A 23,577-nucleotide genomic window follows, 5' to 3' on the forward strand; every position below is an offset into this window, starting at 1 on the left:
TCGGGGCGACTGATTGCCTCGTCACTCAAGGGTCCTTCTGGCCGATCCACACGGTCACGACTCTTTTCTGTTCTGGCCCCACAGTGGTGGAATGAACTTCCCACTGATGTTAGGACAGCAGAGTCACTGCCCATATTTCGCCGCAGGTTGAAAACCCACCTCTTCAGGAAACACTACCCTTCCTCTCTGCCTGACCTACTTGTTGTTAACTAGTTGTACGAACGCTTGTTTTCTATTGTTGTATTGTTTATTGGATCTTGTTTAGTCGATACACTTAATTGTTTTAGCTCATGCTCATTTGATTTAGCTATTTTGTCTCATCTGTTTAAGGAAATAGGTAGCTGATATATTGCACTTTTACCTTAGCGCTAGGTATACTCTTGGTTGCTTGTTTTTGCAGAAAATGCACTAAAGACTTCTGGTGATTAGTAGTTTTTGTTCCCTACCTATGTTGAATACACTTATTGTAAGTCGCTTTGGATAAAAGCGTCTGCTAAATGACTGTAATGTAATGTAATGTAAATGTAATGTCAAACACATTTAGACCTGAGGGAGATTCTAAAAACAATTCTTCTAAATCCTAAAGAGCTTTCAGAAAAACCTCATGTTTCTATGTCAGTGGTTCTCAACCTTTTTCATGTCAAGGACCCCCAGAATTATCTGTATTTGGCCGCCGACCCCCATCTGAATATATGTTGTTCCAGGCACCATCCCCCCCCCCCCCCCCCCCACCCCCCGGAAGCAAAGATTTGAGTGGAAAACGTTCGCTCTGGCCTGGGCCATGGCTCAGCGGTCCAGGCACCTTGGCTGGTAATCCAGTCTGGCAGTGTGCCGCGGGTTCGACTCCCGATCCCGACGGCCTTTACTGCATGTCTCCCCCCCCCCCCATCTCTCTCCCCATTTCCTGTCAGCCTACTGTCTGTCCCTCCATAAAAAAATATAAAATAAAGGCGAAAGCCACAAAAAAAAACATTACAAAAAAGAAGAAAAAAATAAAACGTTCGCTCTGAAAGAGTATATTCAAAGATTTGCGGCACATTTTCAAGCTTGTAGCGCCGCACCGAGTGCCGTGCTATGAGATTGTAGATCTGCTATTTTTCAATAGCTAAAGTATAACATAATGCTTAAAACACCAAAAAGGGTTCCCGCCCAGAATGGGTCAAACAAGTCCTGTGGAATGAATCTGTGGTTTTCCACCAGTGGTCCTTGAGGGGGTTCCAGGTGGTCCCCAGCTAAATGATGGAGAATTGGTAACCAAATGGACCCTTATAGACCTTTAACTCTTGAGAGCGTAAAATGGACCCGTAAGGGATTTAAATTGTTGTTAAACCTCTGCATTACTTAATTTACAAGAAGTCTACACAATTAGAGAATGTAGAAGAATTGAATTGTGTGAATCTAATTTTACTACATTTTTATCCCACGATTTTGTAACCCATTTTTCACCCCTGTGTCAATTATCTAATGTGATCCTGGGCTCTACACACCCTCCGCCAACCTGGGGAGAGCAACGGACTTGAACTCATGCTTCCTTCATGCCTGAGTGTCCAAGTTGCTCCTTTACACCTGACAGGGGGGAGTTTCCCTGGTTGGACGTAGCGCGTGGATGGAACACGTTATTCCGACCAGTTCCTTTCCCCTCCATCAGGCGCCCCGGAATTGTTATCTTGATCAATGTTTGTCTCTAATCGTGGACAAAATCTTATCCAATGACAACAAAATATTCTACATTTTGGGTCCGAGAGGCTAAATGTCATCAGACGGTGATTCCGTGGTTCAATTGCAGAATAAATGGCCTCGATGTGAAAACCACTGGAATAAAAAAATCAGTCTGTCAAACTGGTCATGCGGCGAAATGCCATACAATGAGTTATACCAATAATACCAAAATAAAAGTCCTTAGTTATGAATGCATACACTTATTTATACCGGTAATACCGAAATAAAAGTCCTGGTGGAAGAAATGATTTAGACTTTCAAACAAGTCTCGCGTAGCCAGACAAATATTCCACGATCTCCGAAGAATGCGATATAGTCTATATTTAGAACCACGCCTCCCGAAATTAGAGTAATCTCTTAACGCATTTTGACCTGAGCTCGATTCTACAAATGTCTTCTAAATCATGACAGTTTTCTGAAAAATCCCATGTTTCTGTCATTCGTTCTCAAACATTTTCATGTCCAGGACCCCCAGAATTACATGTATTTGGCCGCCGACCCCCATCTGAAAATATGCTGTTCCAGGGACCCCCCCAGAAGCAAAGATTTGAGTTAAAAACGTTCGCTCTGAAAGAACATATTCAAACATTTGGGCCACATTTTCACGATTATTAAAAAATAGCAGATCTACAAGCTCGTAGCGCGGCACTTGGTGCCGCGATATGAGCTTGTAGATCTGCTATTTTTCAATAGCTAAAGTATAACATAATGCTTAAAACACCAAAAGGGGTTCCCGCCCAAAATGGGTTAAGGTAAGGAAGGGTAGGGTAATCTGTCATTTCAGTTCCACAAAAATACATTTTCAAATATCTTTACATTTATTTTTTAATATCCATTTCTGCTCAAGCAGCGAGCTATGTATGCTTAGCTGATTTTGATTTATATATTAGGACTAATGTGCACGACTGTGAAGACGAAATGGAAGTGGGGAGGAGTCTTCACTTCCGCCTCATCGCTTGATCATGATCAGAACTTCCGTTGATCCAGACTGTATGACGGAAGCATTTGGACACTGTGAGAAGGAACAGTCAGGCCAAGTGTGTGTGTGTGTGTGTGTGTGTGTGTGTGTGTGTGTGTGTGTGTGTGTGTGTGTGTGTGTGTGTGTGTGGTAAACGGTAAATGGTGCATTTATATAGCGCCTTTATCCAAGGCGCTTTACATAGATTGTGCATTACATTCACCCATTCACACACACATTCATACACCGATTGCGGCAGAAGCCATGCAAGGTACCAACCAGCACATCAGGAGCAATTTGGGGTTCAGTGTCTTGCCCAAGGACACTTCGACATGTAGACAGGAGGAGCCGGGATTCGAACCGCCGACCCATGGATCATTGGACGACCTGCTCTACCTCTTGAGCCACAGTCGCCCCATGTGTGCGTGCGTGCGTGCATGCGTGCGTGCCCTCACAGGGATATCAGCAGGCGTGTCTCTCAGGCTGTACTCAGTCTTGTGTGTGTGTGCGTGCGTGCGTGCGTGCGTGCGCGTGTGCCCTCACAGGGATATCAGCAGGCGTGTCTCTCAGGCTGTACTCAGTCTTGTGTGTGTGTGCGTGCGTGCGTGCGTGTGTGTGCGTGTGCCCTCACAGGGATATCAGCAGGCGTGTCTCTCATGAACCTTGATCCGTAGCTCACACCGGCTGACCAACGACCACTTTAGCCTGGTGCCCAAGCCAAAGACCGGACATCCAGACACATCTAACGAAGGAGGCAGCCTCCCAGGGTTTTGTATCAATCTTCTTCTTCTTCTTCTTATTATTTGTAGTATTATTATTATTATTACTATTATTACGTGTTTATTCTTATTTCTTATTTTTTATTTTGTGTACTATGTGTTTTCCCACCATCCCTATCCTGCCCTTTTCATGTCGCCCTAGACACTACTTCCCCCGCCACAGAAATCCCTCAAATCTCATATACCCAGCTCGCTCACCCAGTCACCACATTATGGTGGAGGGAGGCCTTTGGAACTGCCACGCAGCTACCAAAGAGGAAATGCCCGAATTTATCTCAGCCCACACCACCCTCAAGTCTCTGCATTTCCTTGCTCTAACCGAAACCTGGATCACCCCTGATAACACTGCTACCCCCGCCGCCCTCTCTGTTTCACACAAATTCACACACACCCCTCGCTCAACAGGAAGGGGGGGTGGTACAGGGATACTCATGTCCCCGAAATGGAATTTCCGTGTCTTAAATCTCTCTCACCTTTCTCTCACCACATATGAATTTCATGCTATCTCAATATCACAACCAGTCCCCCTCACCCTCATTGTGCTCTATCGCCCCCCAGGAACCCTTGGGAACTTCCTGGAAGAACTAGACTCTCTGATCAGCTCGTTTCCGGAGGATGGCACCCCCCTGATTCTACTGGGTGACTTTAACCTACCTACGGCAGAGAAGTATCTTCCCGTTACATCCCTCCTATCCTCGTTTGACCTCTCCCTTTCTCCCTCCCCTCCCACTCACAAGGCTGGTAATGTTTTGGACCTCGTGTTCTGCAGAGCCTGCTCCCCCTCCATGCTCTCTGTTACTCCCTTAATTAGGTCTGATCACCACTTCATAACCTTCTCCCTCTCTCTCTCTACTCTCCCACCTAAACCTACTCACCCTCCGACCGTCACCACCCGACGCAATCTCAAGTCCCTAAACCCCTCCTCCCTCTCATCCTCTATTCTCTCCTCTCTACCCTCCCTGGAGTCCTTCCTCTCTCTCTCACCCGACTCCGCAACCACATCCTTCATCTCCTCTATCTCATCTGCATTTGACCAACACTGCCCTCTCTCGACCAGGCCAGCTCGCTCATCCCCACCGCCCCCCTGGTTATCTGAAACCCTCAGATCTGAACGAACACCTCTCAGGGCAGCTGAAAGGAAGTGGCACAAGACAAAGCTACCAGATGATCTCTCCCACTTTCACTCACTCCTCTCTGCCTTCTCCCTCTCACTAACCACTGCTAAAACCTCCTTCTACCACACCAAAATCCAATCCTGCACTTCTAACCCAAGGAAACTCTTCTCCACCTTCTCCTCCCTCCTTAAACCCCCTCCCCCCACTCAACCCTCATCCCTCACCGCGGAGGCCTTTGCCACCTACTTCGAAAAGAAGGTTGATGATATCAGTAGCTCCTTTACCCCCCTCCCCCATAAAGAAGCACTCGACTCAACCAATGCTAACCATAACATACCATGCATGTCCTCCTTCTCTCCTCTATCCCCAGACGAGGTCCTGAAACTAGTCACATCCACTAGACCTACCACCTGTCCTCTTGACCCCGCCCCGTCTCCAATCTTCCAGACCATCGCACCTGACCTGCTCCCCTTCATCACCTCCATTATCAACACCTCATTAACCTCAGGCTGCGTCCCATCTGCCTTCAAGTCAGCCAGGGTATCACCACTCCTCAAAAAACCAACTCTTGACCCCTCAGATGTCAAGAACTACAGACCGGTATCACTCCTTTCCTTTCTTTCCAAAACCCTTGAACGTGTTGTCTCTAACCAGCTTTCTCTCCATCTCTCACAGAACAACCTGCTGGATCCCAACCAGTCAGGATTCAAGAAGGCACACTCCACGGAAACTGCACTCCTCGCAGTCACAGAAGCACTACATGCTGCCCAGGCTGCTGCCCACTCTGCAGTCCTGATTCTCCTAGACCTATCGGCGGCATTTGACACAGTGAACCACCAGCTGCTCCTAGGCACCCTAGCTGATCTAGGCATCGGCGGGACGGCGCTGAAGTGGTTCTCCTCCTACCTCTCTGACCGGACTTACCAGGTTTCTTGGAAAGGTTTGCTATCATTCCCCCGCACCCTCCAAACTGGGGTCCCACAGGGATCTGTACTTGGTCCCCTCCTCTTCTCACTGTACACTAAATCCCTTGGCACCATCATCTCTGCTCACAATATATCCTATCACTGCTATGCCGATGACACACAACTGTTTCTATCCTTCCCCCCCTCTGCCACCCAGGTAGAAGAACGCATCACTGCATGCCTGGCTGACATCTCACAGTGGATGTCTTCCAACCACCTCAAGCTGAACCCAGACAAGACTGAGCTTCTGTTCTTCCCAGCTAAGTCCTGCCCTATGCGGGAGCTAACTATCTCCGTAGACAACGCCCTGGTAAAGTCTGTCCCGACAGCCAGGAACCTTGGTGTTGTCCTGGACAGTCAGCTCTCGTTCAAAACACACATCACAGCTGTCACTAGATCCTGTAGGTTTACACTCTACAACATACGACGAATTAGACCGTTCCTCACCCAGGAGTCAGCCCAGCTCATAATCCAGACAACAGTCTTGTCAAAACTTGACTATTGTAACTCCCTCCTTACTGGCCTACCGGCATGTGCACTTAACCCTTAGAAGGTGAAAGACGCCAATTGGCGTCTTCATCAGAATTCCGTAAATGATCAATGACGCCAATTGGCGTCTTCGCCGTTTTTGATTAATCTAAACATATTAATATGCTCCGAAGCGCTGTTTAAATTCCTGAGCTTATATTCCAACTACATTACCCAGAAAACCCGTGTCACGTGACACACGTGTACGTGTTGCCATTGGAAGCTGGTCCCACCCCCTGTAAACAGTGGGGGCAGAGGGAGTCTTCATAGTTTTCATTGTTTTGCCTGTTTACCCGTCTCGCCCGAGCGATTTTCTAGCAGAAAAAGTTGAAAGCAGTACTATTTATTTGAGCGAGTTTTGTGGTAGTAGTATTGATCCATACGCGTCCCAGTCGCCTTCTCCAGGCGGAGTAGCCCTGGTCCAGTGCTTACAGCGAGACTCGCTGCTCCCTCCCTCCTTTTTTCATTGTCTCCCCATCGTCGTCCGATGAGCTATACCGGGAAACTATTGAAGAAGACGATCAACCCGGAATGTTTTGAGGTAATCTTATTGTAGAAAATGCCCTTCTATAGTGATCAGACATCATAAGATGATCGCTACAAATAGATGCTTGGATAATTACTACTACTAGTCAGATCATGACGCCAGAATGACTCACCACGATGGCCCCCAGCCATTAGCCAGCCTAATGGTGTCGATCGGTTGGTCGGTGCAGTACAAATGTATCGTAGCAGGCATGCACGCATGGCAGTACAAGTATTTTATATTGTAGCGTGCCTTATAGGCGATCTGATCTTTAGAGTAATGTTCGCTCCTTTTATTTACTGTCTACAAAGACGGAGAACAAACATGCATCGTTTACTGAAGCAACGCGTGATTATGATGACCTTGCTACAAGGATCGGAGGGGGGACGGGGAGTGAAGCTAACAGTAGCGTATTATATAAGATCTGTATGACGTTTCATTGACGTCTGAGCTTGCATGATAATCGCATTAATTGAATATTGTATACTATCATGATTGTACATTGTTTAGTGTGTCTCCGTGTGATGATGATGATGACGATGATGTCAGATAGCCTACGTCCCCCCCACCCCCAACTGGCTATTGGCCGGGCTGACTACAGCTAAATGTTTATTTTTATATATTTAGAACTGGCATCAGAGGAGGAGGATGATGATGATGATGATGATGATGATGAAGACGAAGAGTCAAGACTGCGATGGAGTTCTCCGACACTGAACCGGATGCATTCATTCATTTCAGTTGTTGTTTTTTTTAAATTTAGCCTACACACACACACACACCGTCAAGAACAACTGGAATGCAGTGGTTTGGGGACACTGGGGAGTTTGGGGACAACTGTTTTGTATGTAGGCCTATTTATTTTCTGTAATATTTATTATAATTGTATTATGTTAGTAGTCATAAAAAATAAAAGACACTTTTACAATGAGTTAGATCTGTCATGGCTATTTTGTTCACTATTCTGAGGTTTATGGTTTGACTAAGCGAGTTTCAACTGTGATTTACTCTGTAACGGTAGATGGTAAGAACCCAATTTTTTGTTATAATACAGTATACATTCAAGTCTATATTTTGATACATATCATGGGCACAAAGTCATATCAAAACAATGTCCTTGGATGTGTTTTTTTATCAAAACTGTTTCTTCACAACAGGTTTTTGAGATACATGCATGAATAGACAAGGTACTGGTAAGACTATGTAAACATGGTATATATCAAAATGTGCGTTAGAATGTCTAATTTTACCCCAAAAAAGAATTGAGTTTATATGATGTTCCATTTCAGAGCTAGGGGGACTTTTAGCTGGATAGGTCAGATTGATCATGACTGACCATGCTATTTATAGATGGCAAAATATCTACAGTGGTACATGTGAGAAACTTTTTATTTTATTTTAATTGAACTAGACAACTCACCCTTTAAAATGAGATATTGCATGGCTATGTACGCCCAGCAGAAAAAAAGTTATTTAGAAAATAAAACTTCAACCGGGCATAACTTTTTTTGTTGTCCTAGAAACACTACCCAGTGTAAATGCAGGCTCTTTTAAATGGCTTCCAACACAAAAACTAAACATTTTATCAACTCAGTTCATTTTTTTCCTGGAAGCAGACAAGCCAAGCTTTCTCTGAAGGTCTTTCGTTGTCACACATTCACAACAGAGAATTTTCAATAAATCATTCAAAAACGCCATTCTGCCATAGAGAAGTCTAAAAACTATATAGAAATCCTTGAAACTCTCAAAGAGTTAAGCCCCTCCAACTGATCCAAAATGCCGCAGCCCGCTTGGTCTTCAACCAGCCAAAATTCTCACACGTCACCCCCCTTCTCCGCTCCCTCCATTGGCTCCCGGTCGCTGCCCGCACAGAATACAAAACTCTGATGCTGGCATTCAAAGCAACCAAAGGCATGGCCCCCCATATCTCACAAGTATGATCGTACCCTACAAACCCTCCCGCGCACTCAGATCAGCCAACGCAGGGAAGCTGGAGGTACCTTCACTAAAAACGCCGGGACAACGCTCCACACGTCCCAAACTCTTCTCCCTTCTGGCTCCAAAACTATGGAATGCACTTCCCATCACAGTCAGAACTGCAGCCTCACTCCCAATCTTCCACCGTAGTCTGAAAACCCACCTCTTCAGACTCCACCATGGCCCGTAGCACTTGCCCTAGCCTAGCCCCTTAGATAGCACATTATGTAGACTTAGATAGTATTTTAAACAGACTTATAGCTTGTTACGTAGACAGCTCTAGAATTGCACTTCATGTAGTCATAGCACTTTATAGTACACATGTATAATATATTATATAGTATAGTATAGTATGTATAGTTTACATAGATACTCCACTGTTACGTTCTTAGTCTACGCATGATTCATGATAACTACTTTTTATATATGTGATGTATGCCATGCTTTTGTTATTGCTTAATGTAAGTCGCTCTGGATTAAGAGCGTCTGCTAAATGCCTAAATTGTAAATTGTAAATTGTGCCCTCACAGGGATATCAGCAGGCGTGTCTCTCAGGCTGTACTCAGTCTTGTTGGGGAGAGTCTTGTGAGCGAGTAACTCCACAACACTGTGGAACGACGACAACAGGTTGACCAGAGACAGGAACGACTGGGGAGAGAGAGAGAGAGAGAGAGAGAGAGAGAGAGAGAGAGAGATGCTTTTAAATCATTTTGACCTGAGATCAGATTCTAAAAATGTCTTCTACATCCTGACAGTTTTCTGAAAAAGCTGTTTCTATGTCAGTCGTTCTTCGATTTTTCAAAAATAGCAGACCTACAAGCTCGTAGCGCGCCACTCGGTGGCGCGCTATGAGCTTGTAGGGTTAAACCAGTGATTCGAGTTTTCTCCGACGGGTGGCTGGCATCTCCCTTAGAGATAGGGTGAGAAGTTCAGTCACACGAGAGAGACTCGGAGTAGAACCGCTGCTCCTTCGCCTGGAAAGGAGCCAGCTTAGGAGGAGACCCCGGGGCATCTGGTTAGGATGCCTTCTCGGGCGTCTCCCTAGGGAGGTCCTCGAGGCACGTCCTACTGGGAGGAGACCCCGGGGCATCTGGTTAAGATGCCTTCTCGGGCGTCTCCCTAGGGAGGTCCTCGAGGCACGTCCCACTGGGAGGAGACCCCGGGCATCTGGTTAAGATGCCTTCTCGGGCGCGCCACCTAGTGGCGTGCTACGAGCTTGTAGGTCTGCTATTTTTGAAAAATCGAAGAACCACTGACATAGAAACATAGCTTTTTCAGAAAACTGTCAGGATGTAGAAGACATTTTTAGAATCTGATCTCAGGTCAAAATGGGTTCATGCGGTTTTCGTACTGACTAATCCATTATGGTACCTTGGTGCGGTCCGTCAGGGTGCATTGTGGGGGCTCCACCCTCGGGTGTTCCCGCCCACACTCCAGACACGCCCACATCTCGGCGACGAGCGCCTGAACGAAACCTGCCGAAAAAAATAAAAATAAAATAACACGAGTTACTAAATACTCAAGTGCCTGAGCAGTGTTGTTTTCGTCGACTAAAACCAAGACGAAAAATGTTCGTCGACTACCTGTTTTCAACTACATAGAAACGAAATGAGAACTAAGCTATGAATGACGAAAACTAAGACTAAATATATTAACAATTTCGTCAACAAATAAAAACTAGACTAAAATGTTAGGGAGGGACTAGTGGACAAGAGATCCAGTATGAGTCACTTTACAATTAGTTGCATGCACTTTACACTTGCTGAAAATAGCCGATCTACAAGCCCACAACGCGTCACGCTGCGACGTGTTGTGGGCTTGTAGATCAGCTATTTGTAAAATAAGTGTAAAATCAGTCATTACGACGGCATCAAGGCACCGCCAAAATACATTTTAGACGACTAAATCGACTGTAGATTTAGTCGACTAAAACTAAACACTAAAACATTCCAGGTGACTAAAACTAAATGAAAGCTATTCAAGAGACTATAACTAAAACTAAAATCAAAATGTGCCGCCAAAAACCCACTGTGCCTGAGACATGGACAGTGTGTGTGTGTGTGTGTGTGTGTGTGTGTGTTACCTGAACGGTGCAGTGCCATGGCCCCTGGGGTCGTTGTTACCTGAACGGTGCAGTGCCATGGCCCCTGGGGTCGTTGTTACCTGAACGGTGCAGTGCCATGGCCCCTGGGGTCGTTGTTACCTGAACGGTGCAGTGCCATGGCCCCTGGGGTCGTTGTGTGTGTGTTGTGTTGTGTGTGTGTGTGTTACCTGAACGGTGCAGTGCCATGGCCCCTGGGGTCGTTGTGTGTGTGTGTGTGTTGTGTGTGTGTTACCTGAACGGTGCAGTGCCATGGCCCCTGGGGTCGTCGCGGCTATCTGTGTCACCATCACCCCGTATCCAAACTTCTCACAACGACTCACCTGGAAGTTCTCACACACACACACACACACACACACACACACACACACACACACACACACACACACACACACACACACACACACACACACACACACACACACACACACACACACACACACACACACACACACACACACACACACACACACACACACACACACACACACACACACACACACACACGTAAGCCGGCTCAAAATACTCTGAGACAGTGCACCATGGTACTATGTGTCTGGTGAACATGTATCTGACACATGGTGTCATGGTACCTGTAGTCTCTTCATGTGTCTGGTGAACATGTATCTGACACATGGTGTCATGGTACCTGTAGTCTCTTCATAAACACATTAATATCTGGGATTTCTGGGATTTATATAGCGCTTTTCATGACACTCAAAGACGCTTTACATGTGTTGGGGCCAGGGGGGGGGGAACAAGAAAAAGGACAACTTTATTAGAACAAACTATTATAAGAATACAACTGTTGTGAGTGGCGAACCAGTGACGCCCCAATGTGGCCCCAAAGATCTCCACCCCCGAGCGTCTCAGTAACGAGGACATATGTTATGCTTGTGTGACATAAAACGTGTGTTACTGTACTACGGTTTTAAATGTGTTCTGACCCCACGTGTATTATACTCATGAAACAGTGTTTTTTTGCAAGGCAGCCGATGGGTTAAATCTATGCATTCATTACATTATTGCAGTCGCTGTATATTGTTTTTCTCCTATAGCAGCAGAGTTGAATAATGAACTGTAGTAACCCAGAAACGAACTGTAGAAACCCTTTACACGTTCACGCTGGACAGATGCGTGTCCACGGATGTGTTTGCTCGTGCCCCTTGCTATGAGCACGCCTGGACAGGGTCATATCTCTAAAAATGACGCTATGTGAACCGAGGTGTTAAAAGTATGAACGTGCCTTTGTTCAGCCAGAAGACTTTTGCTTGCGCACCTCTAAGCTTTATCTCCCACTCAACCAGATAACCAGAATAGGGAGTTGTACTATTTTTGCAGGCTGACCGAGTCCTCTGTCTCCTATCTTTTTACTATTTTGTAAATGAATTTGATTTGACTTGAATAAACCTATTTTTATACTTCAGTGTAATCTACGATGGCCTCCCGTGTTATTGATTAGCCAATAATACAGTATGTCCGTTGTCTGTGGTTTTCCTGTCACTCCGTGGGGTAAGTTAGTTTGATTTAACAACTGAATTCTTGCCACCTCTCTCAATCCTTCCACGGACGGAAAGGGAGGACAGGCTGCATGAGGGGGCTAGCATACGTTGCCAGTCCAAAGAGGTCAAAGTGGCTATATTTCAACGTCTCAGTGGAGCCGGTTGAAGTACATTGGCCACACATGCATACTGTATTTTAACATTTAAGCCCTTGCGTCCCGGTATTCCATACGGGCTCATGCAGGCGGAACAATGTGATAATTGTATGCTATGACCTGACCAGTCTGAGGCGCGAGAGTTCGCGCAGTGCACATACAAGTGGAAAAGCAGCTATAAATCTCTGCCTCATAAAAGCCATAGATTAAAAGTTGCGAGTGTGTTTATATATCTTCCACTGTGTCCCTCAATCCCTGACGCCTCATACAAGTGAGCTCGGGACGAGCGGACGTGTGGGAGGCATAGGGAGTCTCCCGTGCTGGCTTTGATGCCCGCGCCGGGACTTTACGCACACTGCATAAACTTGTGCTTGTGAACGCGATACAGATAGGATAGTTTTAGGGTTTTAATTAGGGTCACTCCTGATAGCCTCCTACAAGCAGGCCATCGGCGGTGGGTAACGGAGTGTGTGTACTTTACACAGTGTGTTAGTCTTTTGTCGCACAAATGGTGTGTCGCCGGGCTACAGAATGAGTCAAAGGTGTTATAGTATAATATTATAACTTATTAATGGCATATTTAATAAAACATAATATTGTGCGCACGTTACACAACAGCTCTGTAGGGGAGCTATACAGTACTAAGATGTACATGTATGGACGGAAGCCACTTGTAATAGGTTTATCTTTTGAAGAGGTGTTTTGAACACCTTAGCTACTAGTGATTTGTAGCACAGCTATTTTGAGACGAAGAGAAGACGGTGGAAGTCCTGGCAGACTGGGCTACTGTACTGCTTAGCAAACAGGAGTAGACCAGTGTTCAGGCGGAGAGGGTGATGAGAGCCAGCTCTCTTTTACAAAAAACAATAAAACAGTGCATATAACAAGTTTTAAAAACACATCAGCTTGGAAATGCGATTGTGAACAGGTGGGTTTTCAGTGCAGATTTGAAGGTGGGAAGTGAGGGGGCATCTCGGATGTGTTCGGGGAGAGCGCTCCAGAGGGTGGGGGCGGCCACAGAGAAGGCCCTGTCGCCCCAGGTTTTTCGTTTGATCCTTTTAGGGACCTCAAGGAGGCCGGCTTCGCTGGAGCTGAGGGAGCGGGATGGGGCGTGTGGCTTGAGGAGATCGGAGAGGTTGGGGGGAGCCAGGTTGTGCAGTGATTTGTAGGTGGTGAGGAGTCATTTGAAGTCGTTTCGTTGTTTGACGGGGAGCCAGTGGAGATCATGAAGGATTGGTGTGATGTGGTCTCTGGATCGGGTGGAGGTGAGTAGGCGGGCGGCTGAGTTTTGAACATATTGGAGTTTATTGAGGGTTTTTGTGGTGATGCCGTAGAGGATGCTGTTGCAGTAGTCCAGTCGGGATGAAATGAAGGCGTGGATGAGGGTTTCAGCTGCTGAGGGTGTCAGGGAGGGGCGGAGACGGGCAATGTTTCTGAGGTGAAAGAAGGCGGTTTTTGTGATGTGGTTGATGTGGGGGAGAAATGAGAGAGTTGGGTCAAAGATGACACCTAAGTTGCGGATGCGTGGGGAGGGTTTGACAAGTGAGCCGTCCTGGGTCCTGGGTGGAGCGGGTGAGGGAGTCGGGGCCGATGATGATTATTTCTGATTTATTGCATCATGGTACCTGTAGTCTCTTCATAAACACATTGCATCATGGTACCTGTAGTCTCGTCATAAACACATTGAATCATGGTACCTGTAGACTCTTCATAAACACATTGCATCATGGTACCTGTAGTCTCGTCATAAACACATTGCATCATGGTACCTGTAGTCTCTTCATAAACACATTGCATCATGGTACCTGTAGTCTCTTCATAAACACATTGCATCATGGTACCTGTAGTCTCTTCATAAAAACATTGCATCATGGTACCTGTAGTCTCTTCATGTGTCTGGTGAACATGTAGCGGACGCATGGTGTCATGGCTCCCGCGAGGTGGAGCAGCAGCACTCCTTTAGGCGTGGCGGCGAAGTTCAGCAGACTGTCCAAGAGAGTCTCCTCCCACAGCAACCTGGAGACGCGCACACGCACACGCACACGCACACACACACACACACACACACACACACACACACACACACACACACACACACACACACACACACACACACGTCCTAACCCGTACATGAAGGGATGCTCAAACATCTTCCCTTCTAAATCCCGAACTAAGTTTTTTCTGAAAACTATTGAAACATTTATTCAAAACGTGAACGATCAGGTGGAAGAAGAGGAGAGCGCCCAGAAAGCACAACGTTTTTCCAACTGGCTTAGAATTGCAAAGCCGCTTAGAGTTGCCGGGCCGCGATGACGCCTAGAGACGGTCAAATCACTATTAACCCATTTAGGCCTGACGTCGAAATTTAAAAAAATGTCTTGTCGAAATCCTCAAAGTTTTCTGAAGTACCCATGTTTCAGTGGTGCTCAATATTTCATATCAAGGACCCCAAAAATGATATGTAATTGGCGACCGACCATCATCTGAAAATATGGTGTTCCAGGGACACCTCAGAAGCAAAGATTTGAGTTAAAAACGTATATAAAATATATATTCCAAATTTGCGCCACATTTTCACGATTTTTTCCAAAATAGCGGACCTACAAGCTCGTAGCGCGCCACTCGCTACGAGCTTGTAGATCTGCTATTTTTCAATATCTAAAGTATAACATAATGCTTAGTTAAAACACCAAAACGGGTTCCCGCCCTGATTGGGTTAAAGGTTTCATGACATTCATTTTCATCATTTTTATTTTCCGTTATTCTTTTAGGTTTTATGACCTCAAATACGCCCCAAAAAACCTGAACTTTGAACATTCAGTGGATTTTCTGTGGTCTAGAGTTTACAGTTGCAAACAGTGACCTCTGCTGGCAAATCCCATTGACATATATGGGATTTGCAGGCTGTGACATCACAAACAGCACTTGTTTGAGCCAAAAAAACCCAGACTACAGAAAATCTACTGGATGTTAAAAGTGTTTTGGTGCAATTGAGCTCAGAAAACCTAAAATAAATTATTTTTTAATGTCACAATTAAACAGTTTACTAGTTTGATGTCGTATCAATGCGCACTGCTGTTCCCTTATCGTTCACTAAACTCACCCCACACAGCTACTGCTGTTGTCCTGCGATGTCCCCTTATCATTCACTAAACTCACCCGACACAGCTACTGCTGTTGTCCTGCAGCGTCCCCTTATCATTCACTAAACTCACCCCACACACACAGCTACTGCTGTTGTCCTGCTACGTCCCCTTATCATTCACTAAACTCACCCCACACAGCTACTGCTGTTGTCCTGAGACGTCCCCTTATCGTTCACTAAACTCACCCCACACAGCTACTGCTGTTGTCCTGCGACGTCCCCTTATCATTCACTAAACTCACCCCACACACAGAGCTACTGCTGTTGTCCTGCTACGTCCCCTTATCATTCACTAAACTCACCCCACACACACAGCTACTGCTGTTGTCCTGCTACGTCCCCTTATCATTCACTAAACTCACCCCACACACAGAGCTACTGCTGTTGTCCTGCTACGTCCCCTTATCATTCACTAAACTCACCACACACACACAGCTACTGCTGTTGTCCTGCTACGTCCCCTTATCATTCACTAAACTCACCCCACACAGCTACTGCTGTTGTCCTGCGACGTCCCCTTATCATTCACTAAACTCACCACACACACACAGCTACTGCTGTTGTCCTGCTACGTCCCCTTATCGTTCACTAAACTCACCCCACACAGCTACTGCTGTTGTCCTGCTACGTCCCCTTATCATTCACTAAACTCACCCCACACACACAGCTACTGCTGTTGTCCTGCTACGTCCCCTTATCATTCACTCAACTCACCCCACACACACAGCTACTGCTGTTGTCCTGCTACGTCCCCTTATCATTCACTCAACTCACCCCACACACACAGCTACTGCTGTTGTCCTGCGACGTCCCCTTATCGTTCACTAAACTCACCCCACACACACAGCTACTGCTGTTGTCCTGCTACGTCCCCTTATCATTCACTCAACTCACCCCACACACACAGCTACTGCTGTTGTCCTGCGACGTCCCCTTATCATTCACTAAACTCACCCCACACACAGAGCTACTGCTGTTGTCCTGCTACGTCCCCTTATCATTCACTAAACTCACCCCACACACACAGCTACTGCTGTTGTCCTGCTACGTCCCCTTATCATTCACTAAACTCACCCCACACACACAGCTACTGCTGTTGTCCTGCGACGTCCCCTTATCATTCACTAAACTCACCCCACACAGCTACTGCTGTTGTCCTGCGACGTCCCCTTATCATTCACTAAACTCACCCCACACACAGAGCTACTGCTGTTGTCCTGCTACGTCCCCTTATCATTCACTAAACTCACCCCACACAGCTACTGCTGTTGTCCTGCGACGTCCCCTTATCATTCACTAAACTCACCCCACACACACAGCTACTGCTGTTGTCCTGCTACGTCCCCTTATCATTCACTAAACTCACCCCACACACACAGCTACTGCTGTTGTCCTGCTACGTCCCCTTATCATTCACTAAACTCACCCCACACACACAGCTACTGCTGTTGTCCTGCTACGTCCCCTTATCATTCACTAAACTCACCCCACACACAGAGCTACTGCTGTTGTCCTGCTACGTCCCCTTATCATTCACTAAACTCACCACACACACACAGCTACTGCTGTTGTCCTGCTACGTCCCCTTATCATTCACTAAACTCACCCCACACAGCTACTGCTGTTGTCCTGCGACGTCCCCTTATCATTCACTAAACTCACCACACACACACAGCTACTGCTGTTGTCCTGCTACGTCCCCTTATCGTTCACTAAACTCACCCCACACAGCTACTGCTGTTGTCCTGCTACGTCCCCTTATCATTCACTAAACTCACCCCACACACACAGCTACTGCTGTTGTCCTGCTACGTCCCCTTATCATTCACTAAACTCACCCCACACACACAGCTACTGCTGTTGTCCTGCTACGTCCCCTTATCATTCACTCAACTCACCCCACACACACAGCTACTGCTGTTGTCCTGCGACGTCCCCTTATCATTCACTAAACTCACCCCACAGCTACTGCTGTTGTCCTGCTACGTCCCCTTATCATTCACTCAACTCACCCCACACACAGAGCTACTGCTGTTGTCCTGCTACGTCCCCTTATCATTCACTAAACTCACCCCACACACACAGCTACTGCTGTTGTCCTGCTACGTCCCCTTATCATTCACTAAACTCACCCCACACACACAGCTACTGCTGTTGTCCTGCTACGTCCCCTTATCGTTCACTAAACTCACCACACACAGCTACTGCTGTTGTCCTGCGACGTCCCCTTATCATTCACTAAACTCACCCCACACAGCTACTGCTGTTGTCCTGCGACGTCCCCTTATCATTCACTAAACTCACCCCACACAGCTACTGCTGTTGTCCTGCGACGTCCCCTTATCGTTCACTAAACTCACCCCACAGCTACTGCTGTTGTCCTGCAGCGTCCCCTTATCATTCACTAAACTCACCCCACACACACAGCTACTGCTGTTGTCCTGCTACGTCCCCTTATCATTCACTAAACTCACCCCACACACACAGCTACTGCTGTTGTCCTGCTACGTCCCCTTATCATTCACTCAACTCACCCCACATAGCTACTGCTACGTCCCCTTATCGTTCACTAAACTCACCCCACACACACAGCTACTGCTGTTGTCCTGCGACGTCCCCTTATCATTCACTAAACTCACCCCACACAGCTACTGCTGTTGTCCTGCGACGTCCCCTTATCATTCACTAAACTCACCCCACACACACAGCTACTGCTGTTGTCCTGCGACGTCCCCTTATCGTTCACTAAACTCACCCCACGCACAGCTACTGATGTGTTCATTGTGTGCGTGTGTGCGTGCATGCATGCGTGCGTGCGCGTCCTCACATGGTCTTCAGTTCCTGTGACGTACCGGAGGGTGAGGGGCCAGGAGTGGGCGTCGGCACCCTGTCTGACAAGGAGCTGACCTGATTGGTGGAGAATCAACAATGTTTATTTTATTTATAATACATGTAATCGTTTTATTTATGTACAACTCATCGTGACACAAGCAACCGAACGCTAGCATGTGAGCTCTGCAGAAACACTGCGACACGATAACTAACCATTACAACATGACAAAAAGATATGGCTCGTATCGAGTGTTTCAAACCCGCTATTCATTTTTTCTCCTCTGGTGAAAAGCTGGAGTTTGCGCGATGGCAGGCTCTCAGTCAAATCTGGTCACAACTGTACCTTAAAGGAGCATTCAGTGATTTGGGTGATTTGGAAAACCCCCCGGTCCGCCCCGGTAACAAGATGTGCACATGCACGCACTACAGTGGGGTGACACACGACAGGCCAACAGCACACACACCAAGGCCCGCCCCCGCTCGATTATGATTGGCGGAAGGCCCCTCTCTATCCTGATTGGATGAAGGCTTTGCCAACTAGCCAAAAACGAAACCTACGGTTTTTGGACCCCCAGGGGTTAACTGGGGACAGGGAGGAACTCCTTATATGGTCAGCACACTCTATAGTAGAGAGGATTATCACAAAAAAATAAGTGCAATTTGAATTAAGTGAAATCACTGAATATACCTTTAAGTCGACTAAAACTAGACAAACACTAAAACATTACGGTTGGCCTAAAATGTGACTAAAAACTTAACGAAAGCTATTCAAGAGAGACTATGACTAAAACTGAAATAGAACACCACTGCTCCATGCACCCGTGTCCAGGCGCCGGTCAGTGAGGCGTTAGGGTCACCTGTGTCCAGGCGCCGGTCAGTGAGGCGTTAGGTTAGGGTCACCCGTGTCCAGGCGCCGGTCAGTGAGGCGTTAGGTTAGGGTCACCCGTGTCCAGGCGCCGGTCAGTGAGGCGTGCAGTCCAACTCCAATGTTGTTTTTTGGCAGCAAATTAAAATTTGAGTCTACTCTAGTCATAGTCTTTAGAATGAAACTTAATTTAGTTTTAGTCACATTTTAGTCACCTGGAATGTTTCAGTGTTAGTCTAGTTTTAGTCGACTAAATATCATGAGATTTAAGTCGACTAAATCTACAGTTGATTTAGTCGACTAAAATGTGTTTTGGCGGGCCTTGATGCCGTCGTAATGGCTGATTTTACACTTGCTGAAAATAGCCGATCTACAAGCTCACAACGCGTCGCAGCGCGACACGTTGTGGGCTTGTAGATCGGCTATTTTCAGCATGCAACCGAGCGTAAAATGACATTTTAGCTTAGTATTTGTTGATGAAATTGTCAATGTATTTAGTCTTAGTTTTAGTCATCATGGCTTAGTTTCCATTTAGTTTTAGTCATCATGGCTTAGTTTCCATTTAGTTTTAGTCATCATGGCTTAGTTTCCATTTAGTTTTAGTCATCATGGCTTAGTTTCCATTTAGTTTTAGTCACCATGGCTTAGTTTCCATTTAGTTTTAGTCACCATGGCTTAGTTTCCATTTAGTTTTAGTCATCATGGCTTAGTTTCCATTTAGTTTTAGTCACCATGGCTTAGTTTCCATTTAGTTTTAGTCACCATGGCTTAGTTTCCATTTAGTTTTAGTCATCATGGCATCATCATTTAGTTTTAGTCACCATGGCTTAGTTTCCATTTAGTTTTAGTCACCATGGCTTAGTTTCCATTTAGTTTTAGTCACCATGGCTTAGTTTCCATTTAGTTTTAGTCACCATGGCTTAGTTTCCATTTAGTTTTAGTCACCATGGCTTAGTTTCCATTTAGTTTTAGTCATCATGGCTTAGTTTCCATTTAGTTTTAGTCACCATGGCTTAGTTTCCATTTAGTTTTAGTCATCATGGCTTAGTTTCCATTTAGTTTTAGTCACCATGGCTTAGTTTCCATTTAGTTTTAGTCACCATGGCTTAGTTTCCATTTAGTTTTAGTCATCATGGCATCATCATTTAGTTTTAGTCACCATGGCTTAGTTTCCATTTAGTTTTAGTCACCATGGCTTAGTTTCCATTTAGTTTTAGTCACCATGGCTTAGTTTCCATTTAGTTTTAGTCACCATGGCTTAGTTTCCATTTAGTTTTAGTCACCATGGCTTAGTTTCCATTTAGTTTTAGTCACCATGGCTTAGTTTCCATTTAGTTTTAGTCACCATGGCTTAGTTTCCATTTAGTTTTAGTCATCATGGCTTAGTTTCCATTTAGTTTTAGTCATCATGGCTTAGTTTCCATTTAGTTTTAGTCACCATGGCTTAGTTTCCATTTAGTTTTAGTCATCATGGCTTAGTTTCCATTTAGTTTTAGTCATCATGGCATCATCATTTAGTTTTAGTCATCATGGCTTAGTTTCCATTTAGTTTTAGTCACCATGGCTTAGTTTCCATTTAGTTTTAGTCATCATGGCTTAGTTTCCATTTAGTTTTAGTCATCATGGCTTAGTTTCCATTTAGTTTTAGTCATCATGGCTTAGTTTCCATTTAGTTTTAGTCATCATGGCATCATCATTTAGTTTTAGTCATCATGGCTTAGTTTCCATTTAGTTTTAGTCATCATGGCTTAGTTTCCATTTAGTTTTAGTCATCATGGCTTAGTTTCCATTTAGTTTTAGTCATCATGGCATCATCATTTAGTTTTAGTCACCATGGCTTAGTTTCCATTTAGTTTTAGTCATCATGGCATCATCATTTAGTTTTAGTCACCATGGCTTAGTTTCCATTTAGTTTTAGTCATCATGGCTTAGTTTCCATTTAGTTTTAGTCACCATGGCTTAGTTTCCATTTAGTTTTAGTCACCATGGCTTAGTTTCCATTTAGTTTTAGTCATCATGGCTTAGTTTCCATTTAGTTTTAGTCATCATGGCTTAGTTTCCATTTAGTTTTAGTCACCATGGCTTAGTTTCCATTTAGTTTTAGTCACCATGGCTTAGTTTCCATTTAGTTTTAGTCACCATGGCTTAGTTTCCATTTAGTTTTAGTCATCATGGCTTAGTTTCCATTTAGTTTTAGTCACCATGGCTTAGTTTCCATTTAGTTTTAGTCACCATGGCTTAGTTTCCATTTAGTTTTAGTCATCATGGCTTAGTTTCCATTTAGTTTTAGTCACCATGGCTTAGTTTCCATTTAGTTTTAGTCATCATGGCTTAGTTTCCATTTAGTTTTAGTCATCATGGCATCATCATTTAGTTTTAGTCATCATGGCTTAGTTTCCATTTAGTTTTAGTCACCATGGCTTAGTTTCCATTTAGTTTTAGTCATCATGGCTTAGTTTCCATTTAGTTTTAGTCATCATGGCTTAGTTTCCATTTAGTTTTAGTCATCATGGCTTAGTTTCCATTTAGTTTTAGTCATCATGGCATCATCATTTAGTTTTAGTCATCATGGCTTAGTTTCCATTTAGTTTTAGTCATCATGGCTTAGTTTCCATTTAGTTTTAGTCATCATGGCATCATCATTTAGTTTTAGTCACCATGGCTTAGTTTCCATTTAGTTTTAGTCATCATGGCATCATCATTTAGTTTTAGTCACCATGGCTTAGTTTCCATTTAGTTTTAGTCATCATGGCTTAGTTTCCATTTAGTTTTAGTCACCATGGCTTAGTTTCCATTTAGTTTTAGTCACCATGGCTTAGTTTCCATTTAGTTTTAGTCATCATGGCTTAGTTTCCATTTAGTTTTAGTCATCATGGCTTAGTTTCCATTTAGTTTTAGTCACCATGGCTTAGTTTCCATTTAGTTTTAGTCACCATGGCTTAGTTTCCATTTAGTTTCCATTTAGTTTCCATTTAGTTTCCATTTAGTTTCCATTTAGTTTTAGTCATCATGGCTTAGTTTCCATTTAGTTTTAGTCACCATGGCTTAGTTTCCATTTAGTTTCCATTTAGTTTTCGTCAGTGGAAAAAGGGTAGTCGACGGACATTTTTCATCTTAGTTTTAGTCGAGGAAAACAACACCGGTGCAGTCCTTTATACCTGTGTCCAGGCGCCGGTCAGTGAGGCGTGCAATCTGTAGGGCATTAGGACCTGGAGGCCGCCGCACGTGTTGTACATCTGCCTGCACACGAAGACGAAGGCCCCGCCCACCGCCACGCCCCCGCCGTCGCTCAGCGAGAGGACTTCGTTACCCAGAAGCCTCTGGGTGAACCTCACGATGACGTGAGCCACCGAGGTGCTGAGGGCGAGAGACAGAGGGAGAGACAGAGAGGGAGGGGGGTCAATGGTTCATTTATATAGCGCTTTTATCCAAAGCGCTTTACATAGACTGTGCATTCCTTCTCTCTCTCTCTCTCTCTCTCTCTCTCTCTCTCTCTCTCTCGCTCTCTCTCTCTCTCTCTCTCTCTCTCTCTCTCTCTCTCTCTCCTCTCTCTCTCTCTCTCTCTCGCTCTCTCTCTCTCTCTCTCTCTCTCTCTCTCTCATCCTCTCTCATCTCTCTCTCTCTCCTCTCTCTCTCTCTCTCTCTCTCTCTCTCTCTCTCTCTCTCTATTCAATTCAATTCAATTCAATTCAAATATACTTTATTGGCATGACAAGCATTCTTATATTGCCAAAGCATTACATACAGTGTATGAAACAAAATAATAAATTATACAGAATCAGAACAAATAATATAAACAAGACAAGGAAAAACATAAACAAAATTACATTGATCAATTGTAGTAGACTTAGCCTATAGTGTTCACCCATTGTCCCTCATATTGTGGCAGGCTGATACATATTTTGCTGCCAACCTGGAACATTCAGCTTTTTCCCCTAATAAGTAGGGGATTGCCTGGATAGAGTCAAACTGTATCCTTGTTTTTGTTATTTCTATGAATTTAGGGTAGTATTCTTCTCTAATATGTTCATATTTTTCACATGCAGTCAAGAAGTGGAGCTCTGTCTCCACCACTCCTTGACTACAGTGAGAAGTTGAGAACACAGCCTGTCCTCTCTGGGCAGCCAGGTTTGTCTATATCGGCCTTTCTCGATGGCCAGGCTGTGCTCGCTGAGTCTGTACATTGTTAATGTTTTTCTGACTTTGTTATTAGTCACCGTGCTCAAATATTCTGCCACAGTGTATTGTCTATTTAGGGCCAGATAGCAATTAAGTTTACTTTGGGTTTTTGTTGTTTCAAGCCAATAGTTTTCCGTATTTTTGTTTCTGTTGATTAATAATTTGGTTGGGTCGGATTTGTTGTGGAATGATGTGACTGTCCTGAGGCTGGTTATTGTTGGCTGATGGTTT

At 45.0% G+C, this 23,577-nt stretch overlaps 1 protein-coding gene across 1 annotated transcript in view; it reads right to left on the reverse strand.

The window, feature by feature from the left end:
- Positions 1 to 22,524, reverse strand: part of tbc1d32 (TBC1 domain family, member 32) — a gene marked incomplete at its 5' end in the record, with an annotated part of 39,439 nt that extends 16,915 nt beyond the window's left edge. Inside the window, 6 exons of the mRNA XM_079531905.1 lie at positions 9,096 to 9,215; positions 9,939 to 10,042; positions 10,904 to 10,991; positions 14,203 to 14,341; positions 18,298 to 18,377; positions 22,326 to 22,524. Of these exons, the coding sequence (XP_079388031.1) occupies positions 9,096 to 9,215; positions 9,939 to 10,042; positions 10,904 to 10,991; positions 14,203 to 14,341; positions 18,298 to 18,377; positions 22,326 to 22,524 (730 nt within the window). The remainder of the gene's footprint in view (positions 1 to 9,095; positions 9,216 to 9,938; positions 10,043 to 10,903; positions 10,992 to 14,202; positions 14,342 to 18,297; positions 18,378 to 22,325) is intronic.
- Positions 22,525 to 23,577: the final 1,053 nt, after the last annotated feature.

This window comes from Electrona antarctica (assembly GCF_951216825.1).
Source record: "Electrona antarctica genome assembly, contig: scaffold_533, whole genome shotgun sequence".
NCBI classification, from domain to species: Eukaryota; Metazoa; Chordata; class Actinopteri; order Myctophiformes; family Myctophidae; genus Electrona; species Electrona antarctica.